The sequence below is a fragment of the Siniperca chuatsi genome, linkage group LG11 (genome assembly GCF_020085105.1).
Source record: "Siniperca chuatsi isolate FFG_IHB_CAS linkage group LG11, ASM2008510v1, whole genome shotgun sequence".
Classification (NCBI taxonomy): Eukaryota; Metazoa; Chordata; class Actinopteri; order Centrarchiformes; family Sinipercidae; genus Siniperca; species Siniperca chuatsi.
In genome coordinates, this window is record NC_058052.1 from 2,702,826 (window position 1) to 2,730,477 (window position 27,652).

Here is a 27,652-nt window from a genome sequence, read left to right on the forward strand (position 1 = left end):
ATGTCTCAGTATCAGTTCTTCATTAAAGTCAGAATGAATGTGTGATGGGTGAACATGCCCTTTAGAGCTGTTTAATGTTTAATTTAATTCATCTGAGTTTCAGTGTTTTGTGGTATTCTAGATTAGTAGTTCCAGACCCCCCAAGGTCATATGAGGATTAACAGAATAGAAAAGCAGAAAAAACACATTTCTGCTAAACAGATTTTCTAATTTTGTGTTGGTTGGTACTATGCAAATTAAATGTTAAAAATATACAAGTGGGTGAATGTATTTTGTGTTTTTCTAACTTGACAAGAATACAAATTTGAAACAGTTAGCAACTGAATATTTGTCTTTTATTGGGGGGAAAATAACTAAAAGACACAAACATTATTCATAAAAATACATCCTGTAAATAGCAGTGGCCACTTAAAATAATGACCTCCACCAGTGGATCTCTACTGTTTCCACTGTAGTGAATACAGCTCATGTGTTGCTGTGTTGTGGCTTATGAGTGCTGCTATGTTTGGATATTTTTGTGGAGATGATTGATTGTGACCTGAAAGCAGACTTGTGTTGTGTAAGGAGGTGCAGTGTACAGCACCTGCTAATATGGCTTACATATACCTGAAGTGGCATTGAGATGTTTGAGGGTTTTAGAAACTGAATGGTAACACTAGATTAATGCACTTTGTTTATAATCAACTCAGCAGGTTTTATAAGTGAAATCCTGACCTGCGAGTAAGTGAAAACAGTAGAATTTAATTATGAAAGTAAACTATAATGTGGTAGCACTGACACAAATTTGAAGCCAGTCATACTTTCTTGATAGAGACAGAAGCTGTGAGCTGTGAGCAGGCAGTGTCAGACAGAGTACTCTCTGCAGTAGTGGACTGCTCCTGTGGTTTTTCAGTGAACAGTGGAGGGGGGTGCTTCTCCTTGAAGACTGCAGATGAGACAAAATAATGAAATACAGTGAACGGACAAAAGCTTGACCACTGATGCCTCAGATAACTGGACTGGACTGAAATGAGGGTTCTGCTGTTGCAGTTGAAGCACACTGAGCATGTCCCTCCACGTCAGTCCACTCTGGGCTTCAGCATGTACCATCAACACAAACATTAAATACCAATAAACATGTTAACTTTTTATGATGGGAATTGATTACACACAGACATGTACTCATCTCTCATTAACCCTCCAGTGTCCCTGCCTGCTTTATGGAACTGACGGATGGGAAAGTATTTGTCCCTGTGTGTAATTAGGCAGCCAATTAACAGATCCAAATACACATTTGTATGAATCCTCACACACAGTTTCCTTTCACATCAACAGAGAGAGAGAGAGAGATATGTGTTCCCAAGCCCAGGCATTACTACCTCTCTCTCTCTGGCTTTGTCTGGCCCCCTTTTTCTCTGTCTGGCTTAAAAAAAAAAAAAAAAAAAAAAAGACAAGGGAGAAGTATAAAAAACCTACCCAGGATTCCCTGTTGGGCCAGTTCTTCCTCTATAGAAATCAGCCGGTTGTATTTAGTCATCCTCTCAGCACCGCTCAGACCTCCCAGTTTGACATAGTCCAGACCGAGACCCACAGCCTGAGGGAGGAGAAGAGCAGCAGCACACTGTGAGACAGAAGCTGGTGCTGAGGAAAGGTGTGATGCCACCAAGGGGAGGGAGACAGAATCCAGCTAGCTTATTCCTCTGTGCCATTGAGCTGCATTGTCGTCCAAAAATGATTAAAAACACATTAAAGAGCCACAGGTTTGCATTTGGTGTCCATATTCCTTAAGTAGAAATATGAAACCAGATCTCTGAGCATGTGCAGTGACGTCTGCAGAGCACTCCTTTCCTACCCTTTGGCTGAGTAAAAAAAACAAAAAAAAACCTGAGTACAACTGGAAAGTCAAGCTAGACAGATGGTTGTGTAAATGCCATGGCAATTTGTGGAAATTTAGTTCTGACTGGAGACATTTAGAAAAGAAAATTATAACCATGAATCTACAGAATGAATAAATAGCCTTCTTTTGAAATATTATTCCACAATTATTAGTTAGATAACGTTAGTTCACTCCTGTAGATCCATCTTCCACACTGGAAAGATCATTACTGATCACTGTAAATTCGATCATGGTCAGCTGTGGACAGATGGCCTGAAACATTGTGCGATCATCTCTGTTTAAGGCCAAATTCAAGTCTGTATACTTTGATGCGTTTTTTGGCTAAAAATCAAAGGTGTCTGCACACTGAATAGATGCTCACCAAAAAAGGTTTATTGATTAAACTACGACATATTTTGCAGCATCTGTTCAGTGTGAGGGCATCTTTTTTCTTGACATTGTTTTTGCCTTTTTGCAAATGCACCTAATGTTATTCTGGGATGTGCACACACTAATTTATGGGGGGCTGCAGATTTAGGTGATAATTCTCTGTAGGCTCATCACTACTGGCAACTTCTCTGACATTGTCTTCACATTTTAATTTGATACATTGTTATCATAAAAATATCGATTATAGCCACTTTAATGTTAATCAAACAAAGGAGAGCAACGTGAAAATTGCTTGGGATCAACACTTTTAAGGAGCTGAGTTGTCTGATTATCAGTGGAGATTTTCAGTTTCATACAGTGTTGTTGAGCATGATACATTCAACAATTTCTTCCTTCAGACAGTCATTCAATCACATTCTTGATGCCATTTGGCTTTGTTGTGGGGAAAGCACACCTTCACGGTTAAACTTTTCATGATATCTTTACAACACTTGCTCCTGGACCTGCCGGAAAAACAGTGGGTGGATGGTTTGTGACTCTTAGAGCACACAACACATCATTACTGCAGATGGCTGCCACTTTGGAACACGCTTTCCTACTCTGAGAGACTGTTAAACAAACAGAATGAGGTGAAGTTATGCAGAACTGTTCTCTGATCTGAGACAAATGACATGAAGCTGGAAACGCAAAACGAAAGACGGGTAATAAGACTTACTATATCTGACAAAGAGTCATCACTGCAGGGCTCACTGCATGTTGTTCCCATTAAAACTGAACCTGGAAGGTCAACAGGTGAAGAGACAGACACATACACACATAATTAGCATTGATAGCAATCCACCATAGACACAATATTTCACAGATGAAACAGAAGTGGGATTTTGATATTAATGTCCTATGGATATAGCGTTAGTTCAGGCAATGAAGTCACGCTTCAGCACGCATCAGCTGCTTCATTCATGTGTCACCATCTGCTCTTTGGCTACCAGCTGACTAGTAATGTCCAATCATATTCATGCAGGTGAACAGCACAGCCACTATAACACTGTTTGCAGCCGCAGCTCCCTCCACTACCCCAACCTCCTCTTTATTTGCTACATTTTTGGTATTTTTGATTTATTGTTCACGTATGTTTATTAAGGTGGGATTAGGTCTAACCAAATCCTTGTTGCTGCTCGCCTTTTCCAACAAATCTAACCGTAAAACCATTTGCTATAAATGGTCAATTCCTTGACATAAGTGTCTCTGACCTGTGTAGAGTAGAAGGCAAACACTCTAATGTGAACAAAACAACCCACGCTCCTGCTTGTGAGTTTGGAGTCGTGAGTGAGTACTGGGACAGAAACAGTATATTCTGTTGAAAATATGAGTGTTTGGAATATACAGCTAGACAGTGGAGTGTTTACTCGTTCGCAACACTGTGTTAGGACAGGAAAGTTTTAGCCAGACAGAAGCCCAGATAATATCATCCACTCTTAAAATCCACACACATTAAGTAATCTTTTACTTTCATTACTGGCTTAATGGAGATATTGCCAATAAGGCTAAGCCTCTACTAGGTTAGATTACGGTGTTTCTTAGTATCTATCATCCACAACTGCTTGTAGAATATGCAGAAATGCAGCTCAGGTTACCATGGCTTCAACAACTGTATTTCAGTCAGGATATTCTCATCAAGGTTTTAAAACTATAACAACAATAACATGCATTTAAGTGTCTGCTCCCAGACCAGTACTTTTGACCAAGTACAAAGTGCTTCACAACAAGAGAAATAAAATACCACAGTGAATGACAAAATATAAAGAAATAAAACACATAAAATACACAAAAGCAATAAAAAAACCAGTAAAATAAACAACCAGTTCAGCTAAAATCAGGATCTGCTTTCAGATAAAAATGTGTTTTGAGACGAGACTTAAACGAAGACACTGACTCAGACAACCTAATTTCTTCGGGCAGGTTGTTCCAGAGCCTCGGGGTCCTGATAGCAAAAGCTCTGTCCCCCTTAGTTTTCATCCTGGACTCAGGAACAGACAGGAGACCCCTGCCCGAAGATCTCAAACTACGTGAGCAGTGGTTGGAGCAGAAAGTGTACATTGCTGAGCAGTGGTCCATGCAGAAAGATTGAGCACTAAATGTGTTTATATGGACCACCTGGTTGGTCATATTCATATACTGTAGGAATGGAAGTGTACAGTATGGAAAATACTAGAAAAGACTTTAAAAGGACTTCCATGCCTGACTGAACTATTGCAAGTCTGTAGGTTGTAATTGACTCCTTTCCAACATGTCTCACAAAGGAAGCAATAGATGTTGACGTGTTGATGTTCTATGTTACAAATAGTTTAGGCCTGGGACATCATCAGACTAATTCATGCAACTGATTAATCAGCTGCCACACCTGGTCAAACTGAAAGCTTGAAACAGCAAATATGCTTCTTATACTTTCTAAATAGTCAGAAAGTCAAAGAATTATGTTGCAGTGTTGAGCAGTAGTACTGTATCTTTTCCACCCAGCATTGATCCTGTTTTTTTTTTTTCTCTACCCCACCTCAAAGGATCTGTTACCTTGGTGCTCTGATGTGATGCGGATCAAATCACTGACTGTTGTCTCATGGATGTGTTTTAAGATGTAACCTCTGGCTCCCAGAAGGGGCGGAGCCTTTGACTTGTACATGATGTCAGAGAGCAGCGAACATGAGTCTCCAATCACATTGCTCAGCTTCTCCCACTGGTCTATGTCCTTACAGAGCACAAACACAATAACAAGGATACACATTTGAGCGAAGAACGTGGTGTAAAAATGCTCATACATATGCATGTAAACACATATATCAACCTCACAAACACGCATAAACAACAGTACACAAGAAGATTTATTTATAAATCAAATAATTATAGGAGTACCATGTACACAGAGCTCTGCTTATAATTAATGGAAATTCATAAAAGTTTGATGTAAGCTGCACATGTCTAGTAGAACAAGATATGTAGGTGACACTAATTAGACAGTCAGATGTGATGTTGAATACAAGTTGTTTACAGTATACCAGGGGTGTACTCCATAAAAGTCCAAATCTGTAACTATGGCAACAGATGCTCTGAAACTAACTTGTCACACATCAACATGACAACAGGTTACCTTCATGTTAACTCCTGTTTGCAAGCTAGTTTTCAGGTTTCAGCTGTCAATCATGGGGTTCAACTGGTAGTGGTATTACAACCTTACAGACCATTATCAAATTATTCTATGACCAGAGATGGCAGTTTTTGCAATAATTTTGCAATAAATTAAGTTTTATAAATAGCTTTGGGAACAAAGACCATGCCTCGAACGTATCCCATTTCCGCACAAAAGTATTTAAGCACACCTTATCCGTTCCCATTTCGTTTGGCTCAGTTTTCTCATTACTTGTGACAGACCAGTACAGGAAACGCTTAACTTAAACCATGGACCAGGAGCTCCTTCTCAACCCTTCAGATAGCGATCTGTTTTAAGAAGATCAGCAAACTCCTGAAGTCTCAGGAGTCCTCTCCATCTCCTAACATCCTACCTTGTCCTACCCAGATTCTACACTTACCACGTTTTCTTTGCGTTTCAAGCTGCAATACAATACAGCAGTTCCTTGATTGTAGCAATACAACCAAGGAACATACTTGGGACGTTGGCACGTTTTTGCAGCTCACAGCCGATAAACACAGTTGCTAAACTCCTGGATCTTGAAGTTAAAGATTCATTAATGATCGGCACATTTTCCAGTTCCTTTCCGCACATTCAGAATCTGTCCGATTTGCGTAGCTACTAGGAAATATTCATGTAAAAAGAGACTCATCATAGACCTCTTGAACAATCGATCACGCCATCTCCCTCATTCTGCAAGGCCAAGGAGCCTGATTGGCTTTATCAAGGAGCAAGGTAGACATCACCAGCGCCTGGTGAAGCGTCCTTCCCATCCACCCTGACTTCTGGCATCTTTTTGGCGTACTCTGGAAGGGCTTCATAGTACGACTGACCTTCGGGTGCAAGAGCAGCCTGAAAATATTCAAATCTTTATGTGAAGCACTCTGCTGGATCTTAACAAACAACTACAAACTCCCTTATGTCATCTATCTCGTAGATGACTTTCTCACTGTCACGCCATTATCTTCTCCCCAACATACGGTCTCAACACTCTGACTTCCTCATTTCATGAACTTGGAGTTCCTCTCTCCCCAGAGAGAATTTCTTGGCATCATCCTCAACTCCGTCTCCACTCCAAGCATCCCTGCCTACCAAGAAAATCCACCGGATTTCCTTACTCATTTCAAATTTCCTTCTGGCTCACAGATGCACCAAATGCCAACTTCTCTAGCTGCGAAGCCACCTCAATACGCCATATCATCCATCAAGGCTGATTCTTGTCCCAAGGACTCTTGTCACATCTCTTTTCTATAGCCGCCTCTGTTCCATCTCTCCACGACCACGTTACATTGTACAAGATTAAGCTAAAACTGTGGCACCAGTTCCTCTCCTCCTGGAACGGCATCTCTTTCTTTTATGATGACCACATCACGCTCCTACGGTGGCAGGTTCTCAGCCAAATGGCTGCAGGAATTCTCATCTCAAACTCCTTCCAGTCATCATAGCAGCCATTCTTTGAAGGCACGAATGGTCCAAGCGTTGCTCCCTGAACACTCTCATCACATCTGACTGGACAGAACTACTTCAAAGCTTTCAGCTTTTGCCTCCCACAACCTTTCATTCCCTTCACTCAATGTCCTGACCCTCTCTAGCCTTAAATCTTCCACCATACAGGTCTGCATCAGCGGAATTAACTTCTTCGTAAAACTGTCCTCAGGGGCACTGTGTCCAGCCTTGTTCCACTCACTCATCAGCATGTTAATCAAAGGTCTCCATAAAGCTGAACCACATCCTATGCCAAAACATTTGCCCCTCACTTCAGACCTCCTTGCCTGCTGCATCATAACTCTCCGCACAAGCTATTTGTCTCTGTACATGGACAAAGTCTTGTACAGACAAATCAATGTTCCTAGGCATTCTTCGGCTTTCTGGGCTGCTCAGAGTTGTCCACTTCTACCCTCAACTACCATCCATCTCATGACTGTGTCTGACATTCCCATCCATTCTCCGACAGTCTAATCTACCACCTCAAATGCAGCAAGACCAATCAGTCTGGTCAACCTCAACCTATCTACCTCTTTCAACTCGTACCTAAGTCCATACGAACCATACAAACGTGACTACATAAACTCAAGACTAGCCAGTCAAGCTTCCCCCTCCGTTTATCTATGAGACAGGTAAACTGGCCATACGCTTCTGATTTCACCTCCACTTTCACCAAATCTTATCCAGATCTGGAATATCCCCCGAGCTCAGCGCATTCCTTCCGCATTGGAGCCACCTCCGCCGCTTCCAGGAAGGGAATCCCTGACCACATCATCTAAATTCTTGGCCGCTGGTCTTCTCCAGCATGCCTTACCTACATCTGCAATGATCTGAACGACATCAGAAATGCCCAAGCACATCTTTCTATCTAAATCAGAGCACATGAATAGACAGCTCCCCCACTCAGAGCCTCAACTCCCATGGTTCCCTCCCGTCCACAACACTGATTTCTCCCCTCATCCCTTCATCCCTCTACCCTCAACCCCATCTCTTCATCCCTCATCCCTCCCTCCGGACCCTTAATCCATCCTTCCTACATCATCTTGGCTCTCCTCCATCCATAATATACTATAAACTATTCTAAATCCATATCTTTATTGGTGTGGTCTTTGTTAGTGAATTAATACTTAATAATTTAATAATGTAAACACTATTGTCTACAATACATAAACAATATTGTCTATATTAAATTAACTTGAACACGTTGATGAAACAATGATAATGTTTTGAAGTTACCTCTCTCCTAAATGGATCGATTAAGGCCACCACTGCTGGGTATTTGCTGATGAGGGTTTGGTACATATCCACTAATTCATCTGGAGACTTCAAAACTCCTGTTGCAACTTCATACTTTCCTTTAGACTGATAGGAAGAGAAGAATTTCATTGAATATAGAATTGATTTATACGAGAACTCCTATGCAAGGACTCCCAACACCTTGACTCACATGAAGCCAGCCACTACGTTTCATCAACTTACATAGTCCATTAGCTCAGGGGCGGCACAGTTTACTGCTAAATGGATCTCTGTTCCCAGTGCCAGTCCAAAGTTAGTGCAGGCTTCAGTGATCAGATCCAAAGGCTGCTCGGGTCGCTCGTAGCTCACAGCCAGCGCTCCACTGTCACACAGAATTGCCTGGGTGGCCTCAGAGCAAAGACACCGTTCGGCTTGTCAACAACATCTATATGTATTGTGCTTTTACACATCCAACTGTAATAAATACATTAACCTACAATGTTCTTTACATCTCTCCTCTTTGGATACTTCTGTTGAAAAGTAGTTTAGTTGAAGCTGCATGTGAATGACAGTAGACAGTATTTATTCATAGGTTTGAATGAGACAGTTGTCATTGCAAGATTAGAAGACGAGTGTGTTCCACTCACCCTCTCCACTGTTCTCGTTATGAATGTAAGTGCTAGGGGTCATTGAATAATGCAGGAGATAACTCTGTATACAGTACAAACGCTGCATGAAGGAAAAAGTAAATAGGAGAGGTATTGAATGCTTTAATAAGCATTTCGACATACCTCCAGGCCTGGCATACCTGAGTTAATTTGAAGATTAGCCATGAAAATGGAATACAAATAATCTTTTTTGTATGTATCTTTTAGGAAAGCTCAGTAACAGAAAAAGCCTCAAATCCTACCTCCACCTTTTACATTCTGTGCTCTCATAAAGCCTGAGTGAACTCAGTTCATCTCTCTGAATAAATAGCAATGTCCCTCACCCCAGCTTTTGTTGAAGTGTTCATTATTCTCATCATCTCCTTCTGTAACTCAAGGGTCATTGTGATGATCTGTTGAAAGAAGTTCACAGTTCAGTGTGTTTAATAAATGCTATAGTGAAAATTTAATATAGAAGAACTGAGGTGCCTTACCGATAATATACCACATCATAGCAACAACAAAGAAAGCAAAGGTACACAAACCATTAACTTTATACAGTGAACTGGCTATACCAACTGCAAACTTGCCAAAGACAGATAGAACATGTAACAACTACACAGAGATGTGATTGAAGAGTTGTGAGTACCTGTTTGACTCGTTGTCCCACTTTGGGGATCAGGATGACTTCCTCCAGTAAATTCAGTTTTCCAGGAGAATTCTTCCCACAGCTCAGCAAAGTTACCAAGGAGACAGGGATGTGGAATTTTGCCGGAGCCTGAATAATTTGTTTTGACATCATTACATGTTGCTCCCAGTGTAGTGTTTGTGTGAATATGAATGTTTGCGCTTGTGTGGTCTAACCTTTCTGTTCTTCAGAGCTGCTATGTATTTGTAGAGAGGGACACCATGTATTTGTGCCCCAGTTTTGGCCACAGCCAGAGACACTGAGCCAATGGCTAAGCTCCCAGGCAGAACTGGTTCTGGTGGCTCGGCTGGAGGAAATGGCTTCTCTGCAGTGTTGCTCTTTTTGCCTGTGATGTAAGCAAAAAAGGGAGAGTAATGGTTGCATTAACAAACTAGGACAGATATTAATGCGATAAAGGGAGTTTGGATACACATTTGGGTTTTCAGGTGATGACCTTTTATAGAACAACTTAAAATGAGCAAAAGAAAACAAGACAAGATTTATTGATCCCAAACATGGAAACTGAAGTGCCACAGCAGCAAAAGAAAGTATAAGAACAGATGCATAGTATAGATCCATCCATCCATCCAGAGACGGGGTACACCCTGGACTATGGAGTCAGATTAGTCTCATTAATAATTAATGCACACAGAAGGATTCACAAATGTATTTCAGGATTTATATATAAATGACTCTCTCCACATAAATATTCTTCAATGCACACAAAAATAATTAACATTGTATATAAATATAAAACAAATCCACTTATGAGATGAGGATTTGAGATGAGGTTCACACAAGTATTTCTGATGCACACACAAATATTTCTTGTTTTAAATATATGTAACAGAAATCTACAGAGGCCCCTAAAGGTCATGGTGAAATTTTATTTGAGGACTACTTTTGCGTTCCCTCGCAAAATGTTTTGCGTTACCTCACAATATTTTGCGTTCCCTCGCAATACTTTTGCATTACTTCGCAATACTTGTCTTCTTCCGTTCGTTCTGAGCCGTACGTCTATTTGGAATGGAAGGTAGTGTGGAGATTCTCAAGCTAATGCATTAAACATTGTTTATGGACACCTCATCTTATATGATGTCCATTGTAAAGAAGTTATCAGTTTGAACAAGCTGTATGTATAAGGAACGTCAATTATTGCTCCACACTTATAGCAACAGGCCTTCTACCTTCTGTTGCTTTTTTTATTACTCATTCAAATACAGCACATTAGCTTTATGAGGTAGATTCAACTGCACATCTATAATTCCCAAGCGGCAACCTCCGGGTCTGAAAAATTAAGCCAAGTGCCAAAAACTGCAGTTCATCGAATGGCCACTTGAGGCTGGCTCCAAAAGGGAGTCAATCCCCATAGACCCCCATGTTAAAATACCCAAATTTGCAGCAGAAATAAACAGGTTTACAGCCTGGTACAAAAACCGGTTTTGGTCTCTATAGCTAATTTCCCCCTTCATGACAACTGTGATGGGGGTGAATTTTTTTTATAACTCACCTATTTAAATTATATTAATGCTTAAAGTTCTGCATAATTAAGGGCATGGCCGCTTTGAGTGACAGGTGGGGGGTGCCGCTGCCATCAACGCTAACGGTCTGTTGTCTGCTAGCCGCCCGTCACCTCAGAATAATATGGCTTGCTGTGCGGTTAACTGTACCAACAGGCCGTCCAAGAAGTCGGTGTTCCAGTTTTTGTGGTGAGTGAAATTCTAGTATTTTATTTATGTTAGTAATAATTAGCAGGTATTGTTGTCTGCGCTCACGATCCATGGCTTGTTAGCTATTTCGCCAGCTAATGAATTAGCCTTAGGTTAGCCTTCGAGCAAGACGCACAGCTGTGTTAACAATGCTAACTTAACCGGAGCATATGTTAGCCACAGTTATTAAACTGGCATGCACCGAAGTCAAAACGTAATAGAGAAGTGTCAGAATTTAGGGTGGTAATACTTTTGAATAAATGGCATCTGTGTGAGGTTGGAAAATAAAGGTCCACCTCATTAGTCCACCTAACGTTATGCAATGTTAACATTAAACTTACCATATGGGCAATGTAACGTTAATGTAACGTTAATGCTAGACTTGGTTAGGTACTATAACTGTGGTCAGGGAGGGGAGCTGCTGCAGACACTGATTAGAATAAGTGGCTGCACCTGCGCCTGTAGGGACAGACTACGAAGTGTTGAAAGGGAGAGTTGAGGTGGTTACACTGTTCTGGGGAGCAGCGCTTGGTGTGGACGGCCAAGCCTAGCAGAGCACTCATTGCTTGGACGTGTATTAGTTAGTATTAGTCTACTTTTGTGTGTGCTTTGTCAGTAACTGTGTCTACCCATGTTGTCTATTGAGGGGCCAGAGAGCTAATTGCAGTATCCAACCAGATCTGGAGCACCCGGGCCCAGTGCTCTACAGGATAAGAGTCCCAGCTTCCAGCGTGGCTCGCTCTCTTCCCTGTCAGTACCTATTACCCTATTGCTTTGCGTAGCTTTTGTTTTACTTTTACTCCACAATACCTTATCCTACACTATCCACACACATCCACATGAATGTTAGCTAGCTAACATTATATGCTGGTAACTTAAGCCACATTTCTAACGGAATCTAATTTACATTAACATTCATAATATTGAAAAACGTAATTTTATTAAATGGCAGATAACCACAGGTTCCCGTTAATTTTATATTCGAGGTATTATGAGTGCTGGTTAGCATCATAGCTAGGCTAGCATTAGCGTTAGCAGATGCCTGGAACAGGCGGCTGAAAAGGAAGAAGCCATCTGATTGGCTACAGATATTTCCTTGTTGAAAAAAATGCATTTGTGAATCGTGCCACGTCAGGGGAGTCTCAAAAAACCCACACACAAATGCACTGAAGTTAACAAACGACAAGCAGTTTGTAAATACAGGTTTAACAGTTTGTATATAAATGTAACAACATCCAAATATGTTTTTGATGAACATTGCAAACACTTTTAAATACACATATTTGTGGATTTCTATTACATATATTTAAAACAAGAAATATTTGTGTGTGCATCAGAAATACATTGTAAACCTTATCTTTTTATATGTGGATTTGTTTTACATTTATATACAATGATAATTATTTTATGTGCATTGAAATGTATTTATGTGGAGAGAGTCATTTATATATAAATCCCAAAATACATTTGTGAATCCTTCTGCATGCATTCATTATTAATGAGACTGATCTGACGCCATACTGTTAACTATTTCCATAAATTGCACTACTTTATATTCACTGTATATTCAATGCACTGCTGTTCTGCCCAGTCCAATTCATTATTGTACATATCCATCAGTATACTTCTGCTTATAGTAATGCCATCTGTATATAATGTCCATAGTACCACTTGTAAATATTTTCATTATTCTGCTCTATCCTGCATTTATGCACACACTTTATATCCTGCACTTGCTTATTGCACTTCTGGTTAGACTGCATTTCGTTGCCTTGTACTTGTACATGTGTAATGACAATACAGTTGAATCTAATCTAATCTACTGGACAGGTTGCCAGTCAAACACAGGGCTGACACATAGAGACAGACAACCATTCACACTCATATTCAATTTAGAGTCGCCAAATAAACCTAACCTGCACGTGTTTGGACTGTGGGAAGAAACACAGGCAAGCACAGGGAGAACATGCAGACTCCACGCAAAAAGAACCCCGTCGGCCGGTAGATTCGACACCAGAACCTTTTTGCTCAGCTAACCACTCTACCACTGTGCCGGCCATAGTATAGATGCATAGTAGTATAGATACATAACCTTAAAAAACTACTAGAGAGAGAGAGAGAGACGTCAAGAACAACCTGAAAATAAATCTACATGTGTTCATACAATTTCAGGGGTCTCTATGTATATAAGGGCCTTGACTTTCTAAAGGCAGTGCATGAAACTGAACGCAAGACACCATATCAGAAAGCTATACTTTTCCCTTACTGTGCATAATGAGGGGAATGCTGCCAAATAATGAGAGGAAAGCTGCCTAATAACATTGGTCCAAAAATAAAGGCTGTTTGCGCCTGTCGTGGTCATGCATATGTATGTAAATTATATCTCACACAATGTTTTGATGATAATTAATTTGTTGGCAGGGTCATGCAAATCAAAACATACTCACTAACTCTCTACAAACACTTTCTAACCCTTCCAAGTCTGGTAAGCAGTTTAGTTGGTTTTATATCTCTCTCTCTCTCTCAGCCCAACCGGCAGCAGCGGATCTGCCTCTTAAAGGAGGTTTTTCCTTGCCTCTGACTCCATGTGCTTGTTCATGGTGGGATTTGTTGGGTTTCTGTAAATAATATTATAAAGAGTACGGTCTAGACCTACTCTTCTGTTGAATTGACGCTATATAAATACAATTTTATTGAATTGAAGTAGTGTTGTTATATTATATTTTTATTATTATCAACAAATCCCATGAAGGGACCAAAACCAAAGTAAGTATTGTTTGTTTAGCATAATAGAACCAAATAAAGTTTATTCCTGTGCCATAGAACTCCACTACATTTTCAATCTCTGGAGAGTAGCTCCAGGTCAGCATCACTGCACATACGCGGTCAATGTTTACACTGCTTTGACAAGGAACTACACCGGCCAGTTTTATCAAAGTGAAGCAATATGTCACTCAATGCAATGGCATTTTTCAACAGTGGAGCTCAATGGCACAGAGGGATAAGAAATATCAGGCTTTGGATATACGGACAATACTTCTTAGCAGGACAAGTTTACTGTTGGTTTTTGTCTCTTCATGGGAAAACTGAAATTGAAATTGACTCCAGCACTATCCTTAAAATCTTAGATCAGATGACTAAAACCCTAATTAGAAAGGGCTTTTACAGGGGAAGCCAGTTTCAGTGGATTAATGTTAGGGCAAATAATTAGTACTTGAGGTTATATGCTTGTTCAGACTATTCACATGCTTAGGTCCACCTGATTTACATTAATGTCTTCGTGAATAAGACAAAAATTTACAATAATTCTAAACTCAAGAATCTGAAGCACAAAACGCAGATTTCTCTTGCAACCTAGTCTTGGTGATAATATGAATGAAAGTGGGGGTAGAATGGAAAAAATGATGGTTTACCATAGAGAAACTTTTTAACAGTGAAAATATATCTTTAAACCATGTTTGATCTCTACAAAGTTACTATTCATGCTCAAACTTTACTTAGTTCTTTGGAGTTTAAGGCTACGAGGGTGTGGTATTTGGTATGGTAGAAAGCTCATGTTGTATGAAACCCAACATTATGTTGTAACCGACTTCTGATGTGATAAAAGAGTCATTGTCATCCATAATAGAGGCAAAATATTAAACATGACAAATACTACACTGAGGAAGCAAGGTAGTATAAACTGCAATATGATTTATTACGACAACAGAGTACAGATACAAATCCTACATTTTATCAAGCAGTAATTATTATAGTAGAACTGTTTATATAATTCATTTTCTCCATTAGAGATCTCTAGGATCCCTTTCCAGGAAAAACACACAAGCTTGTTTAGGTTCAGTATTTGGCTACTGTAGCAAGATTTTGGAACTGGAGAAATTGTAATATTGATACCAAACATTAAGCAGTACAGTTGCACAACTAGTCACTATCCTACCTCTATCAACACTCTTCTTGTCTTTAGTCTGTTCAGGTGGTGGAGAAGGAAGCACCACCTCAGGCTTGCTGGTTGAACGACTCTCTTCCTTCTCCTTGTTCCAGATGTCTTTCTCCTCCAGGACGCAGGCCATGAAGAAATTGCTGCACAATTATAGAACAGAACATTTTGGGTCACAAAAACAACAAGCTCTAAAGAAGGCTGACTGTAACAAAGTTAACAAAGGTATTTCATGGTGCGAAATTAAATAAGAAACCAAATGAATGTGTGTAAGTGTGTAGGTACTGAGCTCCAAAATATTTGTGGCACCTAATACATGTCAACTAGAACACAGGTAATCTCTACTGATGGTCTCAGGTCAGCCTCACTTAAAAATAACTAAGGAGGTACCACAAGGTTCTGTGCTGGGTCCATTATTATTTACAATGTACATAAACAATATTATTACTCCAGCACAGACTTATAATTATATGTAGATGACGCAGTATTGTATGCATATGGATCTTCTCCAACTCAAGCCATGTCTATATTACAGTCTGCCTTTAATGTTCTTCAGACATTTCTGCATAAAACTTGTACTGAATGAATAAGACTACATGTGTTTTACTCTCAAGAACCCATAATTCTATCTTACATCCTCCTGCCATTCATTTATATAATGGTCCTAAATGTAAAAAATCATTAAAAGGGTAAGACCACGAGCAAACAGTTGCAAATCTCCTCCACCCAGGGAAAAAACGGAAGAAATTAATGTGAACTAGTTAATTTTTTGGTACCGTAAAGTCAAAAATGTGAACTATGAGTGTGAACTAGTTCATTTTAATCTGTGTGACCTGAACTCTCGTGAAGTGTGAACTTACACAACACTGGCTGACTCAATTCAATTCAATTTTATTTATATAGCGCCAATTCATAACAGAAGTTATCTCATTGCACTTTTCTTATAGAGCAGGTCTAGACTGTACTCTTTATAATATTATTTACAGAGACCCAATAAATCCCACCATGTGCAAGCACTTGGCGACAGTGGCAAGGAAAAACTTCCTTTTAAGAGGCAGAAACCTTGAGCAGAACCAGACTCAATGGTGGGTGGCCATCCGCCGCTGCCGTGTTGGGGTGGGGGAGAGGGAAGCACAATGCAAATACCACCTAGAATTTTAAAATAGTAATAATGTAATGGTAGTGGTAATATTAATATTAATACATTAATAATAATAGGAATGACAGTCATAGGAATAATAATGACAATAATAATAGCAGAGCGAATAACAACAATTCTAGTAGCAGTTGTCGAGCAGGAACACGGGGGTTGCAGGTGGCCCACAACCACAGATTTCTTCTCTCTCCCGTAGTTTTGTGCTTTCTCATCTCTCTCCTCTCTCCTTCTGTTGCTTTCAGCAGGTATTTCTACCTCCGGAGCTGCAGAGACTGGATCTGTGGTTGTGGCCCACCTGCTGCCCCCGTGTTCCTGCTTGACAACTGCTACTATAGGACTGCCTTCTTTCACCTACGTAACGTTGCAAAAATCAGGCACATCCTGTCTCAAAATGATGCTGAACAACTAGTCCATGCATTTGTTACTTCTAGGCTGGATTATTGCAATTCCTTATTATCAGGCTGCCCGAATAAGTCCCTTAAGACTCTCCAGTTGATCCAGAATGCTGCGGCACGTGTACTGACAAGAGCTAGGAAAATAAATTATATTTCTCCAATATTAGCTTCTCCGCACTGGCTCCCTGTAAAATCCAGAATAGAATTTAAAATCCTTCTCCTCAGATACAAAGCTCTTAATGGTCAGGCACCATCATATCTTAAAGAGCTCATAATACCTTATTACCCCACTAGAACACTGTGCTCCCAGAATGCAGGGTTACTTGTGGTTCTCCAAGTAAGTCTCCAAAAGTAGAATGGGAGCCAGAGCCTTCAGTTATCAAGGTCCTCTCCTGCGGAATCAGGAGAGGAGCCCCCCCCCCCAACACGGCCCACCATTGAGTCTGGTTCTGCCCGAGCTTTCTGCGTGTTAAAAGGAAGTTTTTCCTTGCCACTGGCGCCAAGTGCTTGCTCATGGTGGGGTCTGTTGGGTGTCTGTAAATAATATTATAAAGAGTATGGTCTAGACCTGCTCTATAGGAAAAGTGCAATGACATTCTTCTGTTAGGTATTGGAGCTATATAAATAAAATTTTATTGAATTCTAGTAGGTCATGAGAAATAATGCAAAAACAAGAGGAGCTCAGTGCATCATGCTGATGGCTGTGACAATAGGCAAACAAGTGCAATGCATTAACCTCTGCATGACCCCATTCCAGGAGGTAAACACAGATTACTACATGTGACCCCAATGGATTGTAATGCACAAAAATGGTACTACTTATATATTTATTTATTTATTTATTTATTTATGTTTGTTTACCTTGTAGTTTATAATTTAAAGGACTGAATTCCAGATTAATATGAACAACAATCAGTTAGAGTTGCTAAATTCATGAATTTCAGAATTCCAACATTTCTAGTGTACATTTACCAGTGGTAAAGTATTTCAAAAGAGATTCTCAGTGATGTGACACTGGGATGTTCAGGAATGGAAACTTAAAGTTTCATCCTGGAACCTGGGGAGTACTCTCCCAGCATGCATTTGCTCTGTACTGCAATGCTTAATCAGTAAGCAGCCCCACTAACAGAGCCAATGGACATGAAATTTACAACAAAATACACCAAAATGTTCCGCACAAACTGAATAATTTAGGGCTAGTAACTTTTTATCGAATATAAGGAAACTTACATACTGCCCTATATGAAAAATAATTTTACAACAAAGTGAGGAAGAATATGAAATTTACAATAATAATTATTACTAAAAACAGCACAAAAATCTCAATATCATCTGTAGAGTATCTAGAGATGGATAAGCAAGCAAAGGTCTCAGAGTCTTTTTTCATTTCAATACCCCTCCAGAGATGAAACCCTCCACAGTAACTTGAAAAAAACATTTGAACACTACCTGAGTATATGGTCGACTTCTGATTGGTCACAGGGGTTTTGGCCCTTCAGCATGTTGTTCAGAGGTTCATTGATCCACTGGACAGCAGTCATCACATGGTCAGCCCTCACCTGACTCTTAGCTTTCCAGTCCAGTGAATTCTCCATAGGCCCAAAGTGGCTGGAGGCGACAGCTGAGGACATGCTCTGAACACCAAGAGAGGGAAAAACTTCTTCAAAAGGATAACAACAAACTATTTGCCACAAAATCATTACAGTTGTTATGAATAACGTGTATGACTAGCAGCAGGACCCCCGATTCGCAACATCCTCCCAACCTCCACACAAATACAGTACATGCACTTGTGCTCCAGAAACAAATCCAAACACTACATTGTTTTGTTAAGTGCATGTTTGTGCTGAAGCATATTTTTCACATACTGCACTACTGACACAGTCATCTCCCCCTGACCTGCAGCCAGCAGTGTGGTTGGAGGGGGAGAACATGAGATAATATCTGCTATCTCCGCCTCATCTCTCCTCATCCACAGCATCCTTCTCTCTCCACCCCCTTCTTCCTCCTTCTTCACAGACCACTTTTGCCTGTCATTACACATTACTGTTAATGCAGAAGACTAATAATATCCAAGAGAAATACTCTATTCTTTCTTTGGATATTTTTTTCAAAAGGGCAATAAATCAGGGAAGGTAGGACACTAAGTTCTGTCTTAAGCATAATTTTTTAGACTTTTATGATAATTGTTATGTCACTGTTTGTCTTTGACAGTTCAATGGAGCATGACAGTACATTTTGGGAGGTGAGTGGGCATACAACAAAGAACCTAGGTTGCATGCCAACAACATAGTTAATATTCAGTGTGATTTTGACTATTTAACCATCAAGACGACTAAACTGGTAAGATTTTTACATAAAACTCACTCAATATCACTGACATGTTGTATATCAAAACCACCATATCAGTTTTAATTTTTATGCAGATGACTCCCAGATCTACTTGTCCTTTCATTTTATTAATATCACGCAACTTAGCAAACTACATGTCTCCCTCACAGAACATAAAATTTCTTTTAGATAAACTCACATAAATCAGAAGTTATTATCATAGGTTCAGACTCTCCAGTTAGTCAAATTTCCTAACACTAAGGTTCCTTGTCCTCCAACATAAAGCTTCATTGCATAAAGTCAGTGTCATCTTTGATAACAGGCTTAATTTTGATCGTCATGTGATTTCTGTCATCCGATCCTGCTTCCTTCATCTTTGTGACATTTGGGGGAAAAAAAAGACTACATTTTCTATCTACAAAGCTAAACTGTAATCCATGCTTTTATTACATCCAAGGTATGGGATTTGCTACTGACTATATTTATGACCTGCTAACCATATATGAGCCTGACTGCAGCCTGAAATCCTCTGGTAGGTCTTTGTTAGTATACCAAGTTGAGGCTACAAATCACAGACCAGGCCTTTGCAGTTGAAGACTCTGGAATGACCTGCTGGAGGGGATAATGTAAAAACTGAAATGGCAAGGGTCAAGGGTCATGGTCTGTTTTATGATTGCTACCTTCTTTGCTAACTTCTTGCCTCCAGCTGCTTCTTCACGTCAGCGCCTACTGCATGTTTGAAGAGGCCCCTCACTGTCATTTCAAACCATCAGCGCATCACTAATGTATCACATCTCCTTTGTTAAACCTATATTTGTTAAATCACTACGCTTAATGCATACACTGAACTGAATATTCAGAAACTTCCAAATGAGCAATTGTGGGCAGTCCAAGCAGTTTAAAAAACTATAATTTCAACAGTTAATCTGTAGAAATTATATTGGACTAGTGCTTATTTTTTTTACAACGAAAAGTTGTGCCTGTAGCCAAAAGGGCAAAATGTGACTCATGAGGTTTACCTTTTCCTTGTTGCAGACGATGCAGAATACCTCTGCCTCAGTGGATAGGTGTCCTCTTGCATCATAAACCTCCTTTCCCTTCAGTCTGCTGATTGTTGGTGGTGCAGAGAGGTTTGTAAAGTGATTTGCCTAAAGTGACAGTTAATGACAAAAAAATTTGCTACATTTTCTCATGAACTTTTTTGAATTTATGTGATTCTTTCAGCCTTTGAGCCAGAGTGGCATCATTACAGGCTGGCTTCAGAACTCATGCCCTTGAGCACCTAACAATAGCACTCTTCACTGATTGGTTACGGAAACTTTAAATGTATTGGCTATGCAAAACAGAATGAGGGACTAATTACCCTACAGATAGACGGCGTTAAAAGCAGTGATCTGAATGACGTCAAATTTGTCATAATATACGTCATAAAAAGGTGATTTCTACTTGTTTTTTTCTCACTTTGTTGAATACAAAAGTTCAAACAGGCATCTCTAGAACATGACATTAGGCCATTACAATACTACTGAGAACATGACTGCCACAAATACTGATAAAAGCAAATAACTTTAAGAAGTAATGAATTAATCTTTACTATTAATGTGTCTTAAGGATTTTAAAAAGCCGGCTAGTTCGTTTTTGAATGCTTCAAAAACAGGAGATCTTAAAAATCCACATTTGAGTAAATAATATTTTGCCAATAGGATATTCAACCTTCGTTTCATTTGAATACATTTGTTGTTCCTGCGGAGGCCCGTGCCACAGAGTCTCGCCCCCGCATAAACAAAGCATAAAAACCTCAGGACGTTTTGAGGATTGTCCACACCTCGCTGTAAAAGCCTCCTGAGGATGTAATTCAGGACTGTTTGCTTGTTCTTTTTGAAAGAGCAGCCAATAGTGAAACTCCAACATTCAACCGACCAATGGAGTTACTTCATCACTCAATGACCAATAGTGTAACTTAATCGCTCAGTGACCAATGGTGTAACTTCATCACTCAGTCAGGGACAAACGTTCTTGTTCAGAAGGCTGGCCTCTCTTTGCTGGTCCAGCCAAAAATGGAAGAAACCTCAGGAAGAACAACAGAGGAGGGATCCCTCTCCCAGAACGGATAGACATGCAATAAATGTCATGTGTACAGAATAGACCAACATAGTAAAATTACAGTATGGACAATCAGGATGACAAAATTATATGCATCACATGGAGATGTGTTTAAAACTGCTACACATCCAAACATTTACCTTATATATATACAGTAGCATATTCATCTCAAATACTTTTCACTGTTACATTCAGGAATAACGTACAAAAAGTTCATTCTTTAACACCTTATTCACCAAGGATGTTAATACCAAACACACAGTATTAACATTATTTTTCATAATCAACATTAAACTAAAACAACAAAAAATATGTCTAAAACCTATGTCTGAAACTTATTGTAAAATTTGAATCCACTTGTAATGCAATGCAATTACAATCACAATATTTTTTATTCATTTTGAAGGATAAGACATTTTGAACCTCAGTGAGCAACCACATTCAAGCTCACCCAAATTCTGCCACTATCTCTTGTTCTTAGCCATTAAAACCAACTTTTGCACACAAAATGGTCCTTGTGGCACATTTAGTGTTGGTGGTTTTATTAGAAATGAAGCAACACAAAAATGTATGTTGGATTATGTATATTATGATTAACTAAAACCTGTTGAATGTTTTTAGTTTTGAACTCAATAAATTCAAGACTAACCTCTAGTCTCCTCAATGCTGAGACACCAATTCATGAGAATACAAATCTACCTCACCTAAATGTTACATGGTCATTTACCTGACTAAAAGATGCCCTCAGACTTTTCTCCTGTCATTCCAGATCCTGCCATTCCCATCTGCCAATCACCTGATTCCCCTCATCTGAACTTCCCCGCCCATTTCCACACCTGCACCTCATTCCCTCATCAGCCATTCTATACATACAGTATACTAATCCACTTCCTTTGTTCCTCTATCAGTTTGTCAAAGTTGCTATGCTGCATTGTTGTTTCATGTCTCTGTTTTCTGGCCACCTCTACTTGCATCTGCACGTGCCTGCCTGTCTGTCTACCCACCTGCCTGCTTACCAGGTCTGCTTGCAAGCCATTTTCATCAATAAATCACTGAGTTCATCCTGCTGCCTGCTTCATCTGCATTTGGGTCCAATCCTGTATTTCCTGAGCCTTGACAGTACGAACTGAACACAAACATTGACCCAGCAGACAAACTTGGTGAGGTGATTCACACCATCCATAGCCTTCTGAACTAGGTGGGGCTCATAAGCAACAACGGTGAGTCTGTATACAAAGCTGAGGTCTAACAGCTGATAGACTGGTGCTACAACAACCTGTCTCCAAATGTTGACAAAACAAAAGAGATGATTGTGGACTTCAGGAGGAACTCTACCACTCACACTCCACTGAACAATGAGCTGTAGAGACAGTCAAGAGCATCAAGTTCCTTGGAGTGCAGATCACGGAGGACCTCACCTGGACAAAACACACCACCACCATCACCAAGAAAGCCCAGCAGCACTTCCACTTCCTTTGGAGACTACAAAAGTACCTTACAGTTTACACTGTCCTTTTGCGCTATTGTCAGTAACACTGTCCTGTCCCATAGTCTATATTGTTTTTGCACTACAGTTTTCGTCTCAATTGTAGAGGACTTGACAATCTCTCTAGCCTAGTCTAGAGAGTCTAGTCTGAAAGCATTCGGCCTGCTAGCCTCCAGTCTGCTGGCCTCCAGCCTTAACCTCTACCTGCTAGCCTCCAGCGTGCATCCCTGCTTGCTAGCCACCAGCCCGCCGCCTGCCTCCCCCGAAACCTTCTAGCCTTCAATGGACTGGTCAAGGAACCACCCCGACATCCAGCAGCCACTTTTCAAAGGGACTTGCCTGGTTATTTTCACGGGGTACCGTGGAGTCACCGGAAGAAGACGTGGTCTCCATGGTTCCCGACGCCATTGGCTGTCTCAGCCGCCCAGCACCACTCCCCCACAGACACACAAACACACTGAAGAGCCTCTGAACCGCTAACTCAGCTACAACACAGGTACCACACAGAAACTTTTACAACTGTGAATGTGCTTCTAGTGACTGTCAAAGTTCCAGCGTGTTTCTGGCGGGAACACGGAGAGTCTGACAGCAGCTGCTCGTGGCTGGCTGTTCCTGCTAAACTGAGCGGTGGTTAGTCTGTCACACTGTCAATCACTCTGGTCGGTGTCTCCTTACCTCCCACATCACACACTACGTAGCCACAAGGCCACAACCCCTACAGTGGGGGTGTCATATGCAGTCCTCTGCTGCAATTTAAAAAATATGCTGGGATGGAGGGAGCTAGTGCGCGCACACACAACCAGAGAGTTGTGGACTTTTACCCCTAGAAAATAGTGGATGTTCAATTTCTTTTATCAAAAAACATGTACTATACTTTTGTCTTAAAAGAATTAAAGATTATACACTGCACTCTACCCCCAGAGAAATGTAGCAAGCTAAGCTACAGCAACATGGCAAAAGTAGCTTACTACATCAAAGCTATTTATTTTTATTTTTTTTACATTGAACAAACTTCATTCCAAGTCAGTGCTATCTCAGTGATCAATACTGTCAATAAGCTGTGCTCTCACTGCTCTAAAACAAACCATGCTTAATTATATTCATTTTCTGCAAACAGTGAAAAAATTGTAGCTGGCTAGTGGTTAGCTGTTGACAAGTTGGTGGCTGGTGCTTGCAGACTGCACTGAATTGTGATGGTTAGCTTGGTAGGCGATGGTTGTGTTGGCTTATTCGGAAATCACCTGAAAAGCTATTTGATTTGAAACAGCAAAGCTACCACCATGAAGGTCCTCACATTGGTCTTTGCCTGGGGCCTCCAAATCACTAAAACCGCCCCTGCTAACCTTGCACTACGCCTGCTGATTCACTCTTTCGCTTTCCCTGGGTATGTAATGTTTCCCTTAAAGTCGTCCTCCTTCCCTACCTTGTCCTGTCCTTTCTGACCCGGAAACTGGTTTTAGTACCACCATCTTTCCAGCAATACCAATAGTGTAACATAGGTAAATAGCCTAATGAAGCGGATTTAACGTCTCATTAGGAAGCATTGTCCACTAGTTAGCAAAGTAGCGAGCTAGCTAACTAACCTAACCTGGTGTTAAATGTTGCTGTCGGTACTGTAGAAATGTAGCTAGCATTAGCATAACTTTACGTGCAGCTGTTCGGTGTGTCTACTCATCTGTTAACGTTAACGTTACAGCAGGGAAACAAACTCCTACCAGATAACCGTGAACGTCTTCGGGCTTGTGGAAGAAGAGCTCGTTCAGAGCTCTCTCTATCTCCTGGGGGATTCTGTTAACCCGGTAAAACTCTGCAGCAGCATTTTTAATGTCGTAGAAGTCCTGATCCTCCTTAGAAAGACGGCCGATAAACCCTTGGTAAGACATTGTCCAGGTGTCATCACTCTCCCTGTAGTCTTTGTCTGTTACCATGGAAACAACCCCTCAAGGAGCCCAGGAAATCAGAGTGACGTAGCGCGCTGCTTCCTTCTTTCATTTATCCCGACTAGCCTATTTCCCATCTCATAAATAAAAACTGGCTATCTACAATGGATAATGCCTCTATCCATTCCATTTATTTATTATACCTGGAAGGTAAGACGCAAGTTGTGGAATGTTCGTTGCCACGTCCAGTATGTGACCCACTGCTTTGTACAGCACTGCAAAATAAAACTTCATTATGAAATTATGATTGGTAACCGCCCCTTAACAACAGCAAATTATAATTTAACAAACGCTGTGTGTGGGTGAGATGATTGAAACCAGTGGCTGCATATAGCCTAGGCTACTGTGGAAAATAAAGAAATAGAGAGAAACACACACACACACACACATTGTAGTAAGGTTAAAACACTGCTTCATGAATAAAAATTGCTGAAGTTTTACTGGTCAGCAGTGATGTAAAGTAAATGTGATTTGAAGTGAGCAGCTTAAACATGCACAAACTGTGGTATGGTCCTTTTAATGCAGGAAATTATTTGTATACATCTTCTTAGTCAGTGGACCTCCATCAGAGATTTGTGATGCAAAGCTATAGCCAGAATAACTATAGGAAGGGTTTTGTGATGAACAAGATTTCAGGAATTAAATATTAACCCAAACCACATTGTAGTGTAATGATACACCACAAATGTACTCATAGGACTTATATTTCTCCCCAGAAGCTGCCAAATGAAATTTAGAGCAGATCCCTACAGTCCTATTGTGCAGACAATATTAGTAGCACATTTATTCACATTGTTTGGGACTTCCCAGAGGTTTAACATTTCGGAGAAAGTATATCTTTTGATGCAGTCATCTTCCTCTAGCTGGTATCACTGCAGCCAAGAAGCTGGTGGACTGTAGCTGGAAACCACCACACTCTACAACAATAAAAGAATGACTCTTGGCATATTGAGATATCACTCAACTACAGCTCTCCTGTACAAGGTGAAAAGCAACAAAACACATACATTACCTGTTGGGTAGAGTTACTGAAAAAAATCAGGAATTACCTTGAAAGTGTATGAAGTATTTAAAAAATATACATGTATGTAGCCTATGTATGTATGATTACATGTGTATCTGTGATATATCCTGCTTATAAATGTCTGCCTCATACATTAACTCCTTATATAAGACCTGAGGCAAGGATGAAATAACTTTAATAAAAGAGATTCCGTGAAAATATATGGGTATGGTATAGCTTAAGGTGTGGGACTGGGAAAGAGTTTGTTTTGTCTACCTGTTTTCTTTCAACTTTTTTACATTCTTTTTGGGTGATGCTATTGCATGGTTAATCCGAATTTGTCCTATTTTTGTTTGTCTGTATTTGTTTTGTTTTGTTTAAATATACAATACAGAATTGATTACAAAATTAAAAAGTTACCGTTTCAAAAAAACTAAAAAAAAAAAAATTACAAAAAAAATTCAATGCTGTCCCAAATTCATTTAGCTAATAAGTGATGTTTAAGACTAAAACACTCCTAGGTTTGGAGCAATATCAGGTTGACTTAACAGGCCAGTATTTGACCAGTCCTTGTCCAGATGTGATGGAAGTTTTCCTCTGCAGCAGGAAACATATGTTATGGCTTGTTTTCCTATAAAATATGTCTAGTGTATACTTTACCTGGGTCACTCCTTTCATGGTTATTAAACTTAAAATCATTCATTTCACTGGACATCTTTACTGTCCTGTGATGATGTATTCAATTACAGCAGCCTATTAACCCTAAAAAGTATCTACATGCTCTATAATGGAAGTGGTCAAATTTAACACACTGGCCGTCAGCTGTAAGCAACAGGAAAATCAACATCAGGAAAATATCAATACAAATATATACAAAATACATCTAAAAATATGGGCAATCAAGTCCTATTGATTGGCCATGAATAAGCTTCCATTACATTCACACGCACACGCGCTCACGTGCTCCCGCCCTCAGAGGTTGCGTTAGTTGGAAGGCCTTAACCCCGGCCTTTATTAGCTGGGTGTCAAGTTATTGGACTCACAAACATTCAGTCTCGCCACTGACAGGCCTCCCACAAGGCCACGCAGGGCCGCTGAATTCCTAACTTTAGAAGTATCCGTCAACAAAAATAACCAAGAACAAATGAAAGAACATGTAGGCCTACACAATGGCACGAGAAAGTTACGTTCTGAAAATCCCTCCCGTTTTCTTCCCTTTGTAATTCAAGGCGTTGTTACTGCAGAAGTTCAAGCTTTATTTTGAAAGGGCAGGCACTAGGATAACAATAATAACAATAATAATAATAATAATAATAATAATGATGATGATGATGATAATGATAATGTTGCCCCCACCAGAAGGTTTTCAAGCCATAGAAAAAGAATTGCGAGAGACGCTTCCAAAAACATGGAATTTATCATCCGTCTTCCAACTATTTCTGCCTGATTTACCAATACTTACTGTGAAAATACACGAGCTGAACCTTGAACTTAATCACCCAAGGGAGGCCCTTACACCCCCACAATGAATTCTTGACTTTCAAATCCTGCTGCAGAGATAATGGACAATTCTCTCTCAGCCACGCTAACAACTATTTAAGTCACAAACAGCAGTGGCAGCAGAAAGCAGAGCATGGCTCCTGCACTGGGCTCTTATTGTTTCAGGCCGATTCCAGCGGGCTCCCGCACATTTCTGTTCAGAGTAAATGAAATTCACTTAGGAGTCTTTTATCTTTTTTTTTTTTTTAGTTTAGTTTATCTTTTCATTCGGAAAAAATGTCAACTTACTCATGCATGCACAGAGCGTTTCTTTTGAAATGCACCACGTTTGATTTTGTAAAAATGTTTAATAGCCCATTTTAGCCTGAGATGAGTCTTCATGATGTGACTGATAAACTGGACTGGCGTGTTTTTTTTATGTTACTTTAAAAAAAAAAATGCACTTCTACATACATACATTTTGCATTTAGAAGAGTTCCATATGGATGTGCTGGAGCCGCAGCAGCTCGTCAGGTTTGTGAGGGTGCAGCAACGGGCAGAGGTGAGATTCACAGCAACAGGAACACAGAACAGTGCAGATCAGTTCCCCGTAAATGACGAAGGACCAGCG

General features: G+C 40.1%; 1 protein-coding gene across 5 annotated transcripts; it reads right to left on the bottom strand.

The window, feature by feature from the left end:
* Window positions 1–316: 316 nt before the first annotated feature.
* eno4 (enolase 4) lies at window positions 317–27,652 on the bottom strand. 5 transcript variants are annotated; one of them, XM_044214202.1, is made up of 13 exons: window positions 27,500–27,652; window positions 20,030–20,158; window positions 18,129–18,313; window positions 15,129–15,271; window positions 9,659–9,828; window positions 9,444–9,572; window positions 9,139–9,207; window positions 8,391–8,555; window positions 8,148–8,273; window positions 4,814–4,988; window positions 2,961–3,022; window positions 1,456–1,573; window positions 317–925 (listed from the first exon to the last, which is right to left on the bottom strand). In XM_044214202.1, exons 1-13 carry the CDS (start codon window positions 27,506–27,508, stop codon window positions 795–797), a joined length of 1,611 nt encoding a protein of 536 aa, XP_044070137.1. In that variant the 5' UTR covers window positions 27,509–27,652; the 3' UTR covers window positions 317–794. The 5 variants fall into 5 exon arrangements, with proteins under 5 accessions (XP_044070137.1, XP_044070135.1, XP_044070134.1 ...); XM_044214200.1 differs by lacking the exon at window positions 27,500–27,652 and adding an exon at window positions 24,315–24,567 and having other exon boundaries at window positions 8,391–8,546; XM_044214199.1 differs by lacking the exon at window positions 27,500–27,652 and adding an exon at window positions 24,315–24,567.

Bases quoted from the DNA above. Each gene is read 5' to 3' on its own strand.
- eno4 (XM_044214199.1), bottom strand. From the start codon at position 24,527: ATGGTAACAGACAAAGACTACAGGGAGAGTGATGACACCTGGACAATG. The intron at 9,208-9,443 runs GTACTCACAACT...TTCTTTCAACAG, and splicing joins TGGGACAACGAGTCAAACAG to ATCATCACAATGACCCTTGA. The intron at 8,274-8,390 runs GTAAGTTGATGA...TCTTCCTATCAG, and splicing joins CCCCTGAGCTAATGGACTAT to TCTAAAGGAAAGTATGAAGT.